Source organism: Sphaeramia orbicularis, chromosome 6, assembly GCF_902148855.1.
Source record: "Sphaeramia orbicularis chromosome 6, fSphaOr1.1, whole genome shotgun sequence".
Lineage (NCBI taxonomy): Eukaryota > Metazoa > Chordata > Actinopteri > Kurtiformes > Apogonidae > Sphaeramia > Sphaeramia orbicularis.
This window is the reverse complement of record NC_043962.1, coordinates 19,291,851-19,302,547: the sequence shown is the minus strand read 5'-3', so window position 1 is coordinate 19,302,547 and position 10,697 is coordinate 19,291,851. Positions and strand designations below refer to the sequence as shown.

At 37.3% G+C, this 10,697-nt stretch overlaps 2 protein-coding genes across 4 annotated transcripts; both read left to right on the top strand.

Moving 5' to 3' along the window:
* Window positions 1–1,164: 1,164 nt before the first annotated feature.
* ccdc77 (coiled-coil domain containing 77) lies at window positions 1,165–5,135 on the top strand. Of its 3 annotated transcripts, none has more exons than XM_030135691.1 (12): window positions 1,165–1,244; window positions 1,825–1,872; window positions 2,057–2,243; window positions 2,337–2,479; window positions 2,639–2,735; window positions 3,030–3,120; window positions 3,345–3,424; window positions 3,571–3,719; window positions 3,810–4,077; window positions 4,165–4,290; window positions 4,402–4,554; window positions 4,844–4,990. In XM_030135691.1, exons 2-12 carry the CDS (start codon window positions 1,838–1,840, stop codon window positions 4,988–4,990), a joined length of 1,476 nt encoding a protein of 491 aa, XP_029991551.1. In that variant the 5' UTR covers window positions 1,165–1,244; window positions 1,825–1,837. The 3 variants fall into 3 exon arrangements, with proteins under 3 accessions (XP_029991551.1, XP_029991552.1, XP_029991554.1); XM_030135692.1 differs by having other exon boundaries at window positions 1,166–1,248; XM_030135694.1 differs by lacking the exon at window positions 1,165–1,244 and having other exon boundaries at window positions 1,838–1,872; window positions 4,844–5,135.
* A 1,031-nt stretch (window positions 5,136–6,166) lies between these two features.
* hdhd5 (haloacid dehalogenase like hydrolase domain containing 5) lies at window positions 6,167–10,609 on the top strand. Its single transcript, XM_030136822.1, has 8 exons — window positions 6,167–6,521; window positions 6,946–7,161; window positions 7,247–7,359; window positions 7,863–7,956; window positions 8,043–8,076; window positions 8,188–8,362; window positions 8,454–8,642; window positions 9,059–10,609. Exons 1-8 carry the CDS (start codon window positions 6,411–6,413, stop codon window positions 9,465–9,467), a joined length of 1,341 nt encoding a protein of 446 aa, XP_029992682.1. The 5' UTR covers window positions 6,167–6,410; the 3' UTR covers window positions 9,468–10,609.
* Window positions 10,610–10,697: the final 88 nt, after the last annotated feature.

Genomic DNA, 10,697 nt, shown 5'->3' with positions numbered 1-10,697 from the left:
TTTTTTTTTCCCGTGGAAACTTGTGAAACCTGAAATTTCAGCGGACAAAGACATTCAACAGGGAAATATTACAAAGGGCAAAAAATTATCAAGATTTCAAAACACTGCTCCAGTCCTCTTTACAGTTTTTGAATGTGCTCTCGCTGTTTTTTAATTCTCTAACATTTGCTATTAAAAAAAATAAATAAATAATGAAGAAGTGAAATTCTTGAGGACTACTATTCAAAAAAAAAAAAAATAAAAAAAAAATAAAAAAAAAAAAGACAAATTGAATGTTTTTTCCTTTCTTTTATTTTCCTTTAATTTATATTTTTATTTTCTTTCTGACTTTCATTATTATGTTTTATGGTGTATATTTCCAACATATATTTGCTCAGTATTTTTCTGTATTGTAAAGATTATATGTTTGCTTTGAAAGAATTGATCAGTGAAAGTTAAAAAAAAAAAAAAAATAGACAGACAGACAGACAGATAGATAGATAGATAGATAGATAGATAGATAGATAGATAGATAGATAGATAGATAGATAGATAGATAGATAGATAGATAGATAGATAGTGAAACCTGACAAAACCCTGATGAATTTGTATCAAGTTTTATTATTTATTAATGAATTCAGATGTTATGTTCCAACGTCAAAAAAATAAATAAATAAAAAGTAGACGGCCGGACATAGTGAATTAAAAAAAAAAAAAAAAAAAAAAAAAAAATATATATATATATATATATATATATATATATATATATATATATATATATATATATATATATATATATATGTATATTGACCACACCACAGTGAAATTCACCAGTCAAGAGAGATAAAATGCAGGGCAAAGAAATTGTGGGCTAAAATAAATTGTAGAAGCGGCAAAGATAACGCAAAAAACATTACCAAAATAATGGTAACCTTTTACAGATTATATATTTACATAGGAAGTAAAATTTACACGGTGTGTCAGACAGTATCTTATACTATATCTTACTATTACAACACACATCAAAGACTCATGCTTGAAAAGTGTAACTAATTATTCAATTATACATCACTTTCATTACAGAGTAAATTTTAGGTTTGTTTTTCCTTTTCACCTGCTCTAGCGCTGTTTCCGGAAATGACGTCAAAGTTGTTCCTACGGTTTCCCACGAAGAAGAAGAGGAGGCGTAAACTTCCGGGTTTCAAAAAGAGTGTAACAAACAACACGATACTTAAAGGCTTTACTTTAGCGTTTTACAGGCTGAGGTTGGTAAGAAAAATCGTCTTGTGTGTAATAAAATTGCCACAAAGGAAAAAACTTTATGTTACTGTGCTGTAATGTGTTGGTTTTAGCTGTGCGTCGCTATTAACCGACGAGGAGAAACAGTGATAATGCCAATCTTTGATAGTCTTATTATCTAATATATGTGAATATTCTAAGCGGACCATCTCATTTAGTGTGTGTGTTGGCTGAATTTATGTGAAAACTTTAGTATTTGTGATTATGATAACACTGCTCTAACATCCCGCTCCCCCTGGCGCCGAATCGAAGACACCACGAACACATGATGGGCAAATCAGACCTATTATAACTGTATCTGTGTTCGTCATTATTTACTGTTACACTTTTTCATTATTACCGTTTTATATGTCATATGAAATTAAGGCCTTTTGACAGTATAATGAAATCTGTCAATTACTGCAATTTTATTTTGAAATATCCTACTCTGCCCTATACAACGATTTAGCCAGTGGTTCTACAATGAAAGTACAATACATATATTTCAGTTTTCTAGTGTCATCATTTAAGGACATATACATGATTGGCATTCATTCTTGTTTTCAGTTGTTGTGCTGAAATGGGATCTCCCACTAAAGATGCAGCACCCCACAGGTAAGACTTCTCAGTAAATGTTAAGGACAGATATCATTTGTACAGTGTATTTCTTTTACATTTGTAATTACAGCTTGGATGTATTGTGTATTAGTCTAGCCCACACCACCCCCAGCCTAAGCTGTATCCCTCATTCTCTGATAGATTTAGGTTTATTCCTTTAATTAATATCCCCCCTCAACAGAAGAAGGGTACGTACTCCTGGGAAGGAACCTGACTCCCCTCTTCCCCCGATCCATGAGCGCCTGGCATACCTGCGTCCCTCCAGAGAGCTGCTAGAGTTCTACAGAGAGAAGATAGCTCAGTTTGATAGTGAACATGAGGAGCTGCTGCAAATGTTGGAGAAATACAGAGGCATCACAGAGGACCAGGTTAGGAATTACTTTACATCTGTTCCTTTATTTTTGGAGCATTCCACATTATCTTTGTCCTTATTATGGTTTTTTCTGTTAAAATCTTTCTAGCATAAGCTACAGTGGGAAGTGCGACAGCGTGAAGGAGAGATTGCAGAGCTGCAAAATGCTCTAAGTGATATGCAAGTCTACCTATTTCAAGAAAGAGAACAATCATTGCGCCTTTATGCCGAAAATGACAGACTGAAGATCAGGTAAGTATAATGTGGAAGATGATTCGGTGGAAAATATGAGGCCTTTTTCAATTCAGTACATTTGGTATGTTTTTAATTAGGGCTGCATACCAGTGTTGAGATTATTGTGCCTTGCCAGTTTTGCATATAAATCTATGTGATCTGTTTGCTGATGAGCAGGGAGTTAGAAGACAGGAAGAAGATTCAACACCTTCTTGCTCTGGTAGGACCTGATGCAGGAGAAATTACATATTTCCACCGGGAACCTCCTCATAAGGTATCTGAAATGTGATTTCCTACATTTTCAAATACAAATACTTTTCAGAAAGTGTTGTGTTGATGTTAGTGAAAACAATGTCTTACAGTTTCCTTATACCTTTTACTCAAAGAAAAGTGACTTTCAATTCACATTTTGCTACCCTAATGTATTTTAAGTAGATTTAGAGTAACTGGAGTCTAATGCTTTTTTGTATTGAATTTTTTGCATCACCGAAATAATGCAGAAAAAAGTATTTTGGGATCAGCTTATTACTAAATATATATGTTTATGTCTGATTTGGTAATTTTTCAGGTCACTATCACACAGAAGAGCCCAGACTCAGGAGTAGACGAAAATCTCAGTCTCAGACCAACAAAACCAAGACCTGCTGTAAGCAGAAAAGGTTTGAAAACATTGTTTGTCCTCAGATGTTTTACAAACAAAGCCACCATTATTTATGAGGTAATAATAAGAGACAACAGATCTGTTAGTTTTCTGTTAAAGTGAAAACAATAATATAGCAATGTTTTTTTGTGGAATCTCTGAATTGAGGTTATTGCATAAATAAGATTAGAGGAGGGATGTGTAATTACTCTAAGTGTGCCACTTCTCTGGATGTGTAAACAGAAAGTAGCAGAAGGATAAAACCAGCAAATGGAGAGAGCCTGGAACAATACAAGAATGACAACCAGACATTGTTGCTGCAGGTAAAGATCAAATTTATAAACACATAAATATAGATTTAAATGTTATCATTTCTCATGAACACACCTATACATGATAACTCGCTATTCAAAAGGTTTTATTTCAAAAGTCCAGCCCAGAGCTTTTATTTTGTGGCTCCCTTTTCCAGGTGGAAGCCCTGCAGGCTCAGATGGAGGAACAAACCCGGCTGGCCAAAGAGCAGATAGAGTCACTGCTGGAGGATCGACGGATTAAAACAGAGGAGGCACAAGTACAACATCAGAGAGACCAGGAACGCATCACAGCTCTGAATGACAAGTATTTATGATTTGTGCATTCTTAGTTATTAAATTACTGTTTAAGCTTTGTATGTTTGCTGATTCTAATTGTCATATTTGGCCCTTAAAGGCTCCAGCGAACACAGAACCTGTTGCATGAAAGCACCAGAGATTTCTTACAACTAAAATTTGACACACGGATGCATGAAAAAAACTGGATGTCAGAGAAGGACCGGCTGCTGAGGGAGCTGGACTCTTGCCATAACCGTTTGAGGAAAGCTGGATCTGCTGCTGGCACTGAGGTGGGCCGAGGCTGGCAGCCCAGCAGCAGCACAGCCCTACTGCTCACCCGGCCTCAACAAGGGGCACAACAGGAAGCACACAAAGAGGAGTTGAAGGTAATAGGCTTCTCTGTTAATAATGTAACTGTTTATGTTGATAAAATCCCTGTAGAATTGTCTTCTTGAATGGTGCTACGTCCTTAGGCGCTGCAGGAGGATCTGAAGCAAGCCCACCGTCTGGCAGAGATGTTCAGGGAGCAGTGTATAACTCTGGAGACAGAACTGTCTCAAATTAGAGAAGAGGGCGATGTGGGCAGGGAAATATTCAAGGTATGATAGTTGAATTGCCATAAACATCCTTATGCTTGGTTTTAATTATTTCCAAACATATAGTTACCAAGTTTCAACAGCAGTTTTCAATTATTTCCTTTTTGTGTGTAGGAGCGTTCAGATAAAATGGCAAAGCGTCTTCAGCTCATGACACAGCGATATGAGGCTTTAGAGAAAAGAAGGACGATGGAGGTGGAGGGCTTCAAGACAGACCTGAAGCACCTGAGACAGAAACTTAAAGATGTAGAGAAACAGCTTCTCAAGGTAAAGGGAAATGAGGGGTTTTCCCAAGTCTCCTCAGTATGTTGAGTTTTCCCTCGCTTATACTTCTTCTTTTAATCTTGTAAAAAAAAAAAAACATTGTAAGTATGAGTTTGACCATCTTTTAAAACCATTCGCAAAATAAAACACGTGACATCAGCACAACAAACTTCAAGATCACAAGTTACACCCCTCCATCATCCCTTAAGCCCTTTCAAATGCTGACATCAGATCCTTAACAATTCATCTTGTTTTTTATCTTTCAATAAAATTTGTATCTTTTATGTTTCAGGTAACTCTAAATGTTGGACCCAACCAGGATCTAGCTGTTCTGCATGAAGTACGTCAGACTAACGCTAGGACAAAAAAGGTCCAGAGTGAACTGATGACACTGAAGGCTAAAATCTATGGACTGGAAAATGAGCTGCGATTTAGCTGAAGAATAAATTCATGCACTGTGATCTACCATGCACTAAGATGTTTTATATCACCTGTATCCTGTACATTAGTACTACTGTGGTGAATTCTGATATTTTTACTGCTGTTTGTATTTTCAACTAATAAAGGTATTTTGTCGCAACGATTTCAAATAGTGTAGGATCTGAGTCTAATTCTGTACACATAAATGTATCCTGAAAAACATGGGAAAACATAAAATTTGGAACTACAAGCAATATGTTTATTTAAAATAGTAATTTAGGAAGAAAATTCAGTTCTGAAAGTAAAGGTCAAAATGAGTAAGTTATTTGGGAAAAGTCTGTTTTGAATTAACAGAAATGCATTATGCAATAGAGTAATGACATAAGTCAGATACTGTTTTCAAAAGCACCATTATGTGAATATAACCAATACAACAGCCTGGACAGAATCAATCCCACATTCTAATATTTCACTGGACAGCCTTAGCTTTTCTTATGGCACTCATTCACCATGGCATTGTTTTTTATAAGCGTATTCAATGTCATAATACTTATTTCTGTAGTTTTTGGCCACATAATTAGTGAGTTTAGACCTGACACATCTGCAGACTGCCCCCACACGCTTGTACTTGTACGCGCTAAGCATGATGGTTGATATCTTCATCGACATCTCTTCTCTCCATGATGTACTCATTAGTCTGTAACAGGGTCAATCTGGACTCATCAGACCACATGACTGTATGGAAACACAGTCCAATCTTAATGTTCTAAAGCCAATTCATGGCTGTTTTAGAAATGAGAAGCTGCTCGCTGAATCAGTTAGGTTTAAATGACTTACATTAATCACTGCTGTAACTATCCAGTGGAATGAACTTATCTATTAGGGACTTTTATTTTGGCTAGGCTGTGTATATGGCACATATTGTCATATGAGCAGACAATTAAAAAATAGGTGAGCAGTTGTTTTTCCATTTTGTTTACAAGAGGGTAGAAGAAGCATTAGTGTAAATATTTTACATACATTTTTAGTTTACAAAAAGTACAACAATTCTTCCAGTACTAACAGGACACGTCAAATAAATTAGAGGAGAAAAATAAAACACATTTTCCATATAAACTTTTCAAAATAAATGTACTTACTTCCGGTGGGTAATAGGTGACGTAACAGCGTACCTGGAAGTTTTTACGCTCTTCCAGCTGTACGCATGCGTCACTTGGCATTACAGTAGTGAATGAAAACTGCCTCATACCATGGAGTGATTTGTTTGCATAGATTTGAGTATCGACTCTCTCAGTTAGCTTCACCATGACACATTTCTCAACTCGTCAGAGCTGCTAAACACGCAGTTACTACTAGCTAAGATAGCAGCTAAAGCTAGCTTGTTCGTGTTTTTCATTGCTTGTTTACTTGTCGTCTCTAACCAATAAGTGCCTGTGGAAATGCAGAGAATGAGGCTTTGGAAAACTGGTTGGCAGCTGCTGAAAACTAGCAGTGAAGGAGCAACAAAACAAGTAAACAAGTTCTCTTCGTCCTCACGAAGTTATAGCCATGTAAGTGAATTATTCATTTCAAATCTATTTCAATTATTGCGAGGATAAGTTAAAAATAAGTGAAAACAATAACATGTCCTCAAACTGGTCGTTGGCTTTTAGGATTTCAGTGTGAAACGTGTAAATATTATTTTAAAATGGTAAAGACCATTATTAACGTTATGTACAGCATAATAACAGCACACACTATGGAGAATTTTATTATGTCTCACATTTATGGCTACAATCTTATTTATAACTGAGATATCTACAGTAATATAGCTTTACTATGTGGTGTAATTTTCATACTAGGAACAAAGTGTTCCTCGGTTCTCTTTGTCTTTATGAAATGACAATATTATTACAAGTGCTCATCCTGTAGTAATACAGAAAGTTAATGTACAACTACATGTTTTCACAATGCACATGTCACTCTTTGGCCCAGTTCCCTCCTCAGGGCCTCAACTCTTTCGGGCTCCTCTTTGATATTGATGGGGTGCTGGTTCGGGGCAGGACGCCAATCCCTGCAGCCAAGCAGATCTTCAGGAACCTGGTGGACAAAAATGGAAAATACAAAGTGCCTGTGGTGTTTGTCACCAATGCTGGGAACTGCATGAGGCAGACTAAAGCTGAGCACCTGTCACATCTGCTGGAGACAGAGGTAAGCTGAGCAAATAACACATTTTGATTTTATTAGTTAATAATATTTGTTTTTCTGACGCCTCCTGTGTTTCTCTGACTCTCAGGTGTCTCCAGACCAGGTGATGCTATCCCACAGTCCTTTGCGAATGTTTTCCCACTTCCACAAAATGTGTGTGCTTGTGTCAGGACAGGGTCCAGTTGAAGAGGTGGCTCACAAGTATCCTATTTTTAAAAAGTGGCTCCAATTCTTGTGTTCCCTCTGGATGTTGACCTCTAAAAATGTGTGCACTGTTTATTCAGTGTGGTTTTGTTCACGTTCCACTTTGTTATCAGTGTTTAATCTCTTTACACTTTGGTCCCTTCGCTGTGTGACTCTTTCTGTGTGTGCCTGTCATAGATTATCTCTATTCTTTAATCTTGTTAATGTGAGGTTGGTTTATGGAGACATATTAATATCTTTGAAGCTTTGTACTTCACCTACTTATCTAAACAATTCTGACGGTTAATGCTTCAAGGACATAATGATCAGTGTTTTCCTGATTTGGTATTGCCACATCACTCAGTGAGCTAAGAAATATATCATGTATAGTAGACAAAATCCTTAGAAGACATACATGATTTGCAGCAGGTTTCTTGTTTTTCATAGATATAAAGTATTCCATTATCCATTTTTTTTGGAATTCCGGCTCCTGTGTTTGACTTTAACACACTAAATTACAGCCTGGGTTTTCAAGATGTTGTCACTGTAGATATGCTGAGAGAGGCATATCCTCTTCTAGATGTCGTGGACCACAACAGAAGGCCCAAAGATAGTGTAAGTGTTACTTTTGAAGTCAGTATTTGTGTATATGCATAATAAGTAAACATAAGAGAACTTGTTTTGTGCATAATGTCTTTCAGATTCCAAGCACCAGAGGCTTACGGCCAATAGACGGTATGTTTACAGTCATCATCTGTTGTTAATAATGGTTGATAATAGAACAGTCCACTGGTAAATGTGAACTACACTAACATTATTTTGTCATTCACCTGTATCATATGGTAGCTGTCATCTTATTTGGTGAGCCAATCAGATGGGAGACCAACCTTCAGCTTATTGTTGATGTCCTTCTAACGAGTGGGAGCCCAGACAATAACTGGAGTTCTGTTCGGTACCCTCACATCCCCGTCCTGGCCTGTAATATGGACCTCCTGTGGATGGCAGAGGCGAAGAATCCCAGGTATGTCAAAAGTATACACACCGTACATGAAAAGTGTGTAAACTTTAGAATGATCTGTGTTGTTCCCATTTAAAATATCTCTGTTTTCTAGGTTTGGCCACGGTATGTTCCTGGTGTGTTTAGAAAGCTTGTACAAGAAGGTCACAGGTTATGACCTCAAGTATGAGGCTTTGATTGGTAAACCCAGTGTGGTGACATATAACTATGCTGAACTGCTGATCAGACAGCAGGCAGAGAGACTGGGCTGGACCACACCTGTGAAGAGGCTGTATGCTATAGGGTGAGTCCTCTTTGACTTAAAAACTACAAGGGCCACATTCACCACTATTACACCTGTGGTCTTCCAATGAATCCCATTTTCTTTGTAAATTGAGTGTGTGTCAGGCACTCGACTTATAAATATATATTTTTATAATTATGTAATTACGGATAAATAAATAAAACTCAGTACTTCTGAAGTGGATGTACTGCTTCAGTAGTGCATGGCTCTACTGAAGCAGGCTCTTCAGCATCCTTTTGATGGTATTATTTATTTAGAGTATTTCACATGCAAAAAAACTGTCCAAGAGGTTTTTTTTTTAGAAGAAATTTGTTTGTATAAATAATTGGTGATGAAATCCTGTGGGGGTTTTTTCCATACAGAATTGTGACTTGAATTGAAAAGCTCATTTAATGTTCTGTCATCTCTTTTCACAGTGATAATCCGATGGCTGACATATATGGTGCCAACCTCTACAACAGCCACCTCCAGGCCTATCGGCGTACGAAGACACAACAGCAGGCCAAAAGTGGTGGAGAATGTGCGGATCCCCATCCAGCGACTGCGGATGATACCCATAAAATGATGTCAGATGAACTGGGTGTACACGGAGCAGAGGGTCGTCCTGAGGGCTGCAGCTCCATCCTGGTGTGTACAGGCGTGTATAGCAGAGATCAGCAGGAACTACCCTCAGACCCCACACACACCGTCACTGAGCAGCGCATCTTCCATGGTCACAGGGACTTCCGCTTTGACCCCAGTCTCACCCAGCCGTCCTTTGTGGTGCAGGATGTAAAGGAGGCTGTGGAGCTGGTGTTCCAGCAGGAGGGCTGGCCGCTGGAGTAGGATTAGCTACTTCTGCCTGTCCAGCTACATTTCATAGCCCCATGTTTTCATCCTTTTACCCACAGCACAGATCTAATGGTCATTTACAGTAGTAGCAGAAGCTTTATGAGTTGAATTTTGTCTCATCTATGCCCTGATTGTCACAGGGAGGATGAAGTTTCACTGTTACTGTTTGTTTTTTCAGTTGCATAAAGTGCCATAGGGTCACTGCAGTAAGCAGCAATATGCAGTTTTAATGCAAAATAAGAGTAGGTTATGGGCAAGTCACCATAATGTATTACAAACCTGCCACAGAGTTTTTAAAAATTGTTTATGAAAAACACACATTTTAAGATTTCATTGCCTATTATTATATATGTTGTACATGCTCAAGAACTTTTCAGGTTAAGTGTGATGTCCGTCCATTCTTGAGCCTACAGATTGCCCACAGATTGTAAAGAATACAAATGTAGCTGTGAAGTTACATGCATTTTTACCAGCTGATATGTTCATGTTCAAATAGAGTTACGGACATTTTAAGATGGATATATTTGAGGTGATCCACAAAGATTCTTTGGCCTTTGACACAATGTTCTTTTCTAGAGGAGATGGATTTTATTCTTTGCACAACATGCACATAGTCTACCTAACTGGCTCATCTTGCCTTTCTGAGAAATCCACCCCCCAGGTCTCACATAGAGCAGTCCTACTGTTTGTTTTTACTGCTTATCATATTTCAGCTGAATTCACTACATAGGGTGAATGTGTAACCACTAATACTGAGGAGATAAAACCTTCATTGTAATACCTCATTAGTTTTGATTTTAACCGTATGAAGAGCACAATAATTTTATTTAAAAAGTAGGTGAAATAGTCATATTTTGTGAAAATATGAGAAATGTGAAAGTTTCCACAGAAATTAAAGTGGTGCTATTTTCCTGTGAGGTTTTTGTGGTCAAGGATAATCATGACTTGTTAATGTGTATGTCTGTAGAAGAAGAATTTTACACGACAAAATGTTTGATTACGTTTTGAGCACCAGTGAAAATTACAAGTGCTCTTAAGTAACTGGTAATAACATTTCTGTGATTTGAAGGTTAAGAAAGTGGATCTTAAAGTCGTATTGTATGAAAGATTAATTAAAATAATGAAAGACTGGGAAAGTTGTGTGATAAGTCAAAAAACATTATGGACTGTAGTGTGATTTTCATACAGTTGGTAATGATCACATTCAAAATGGATATTGCACAA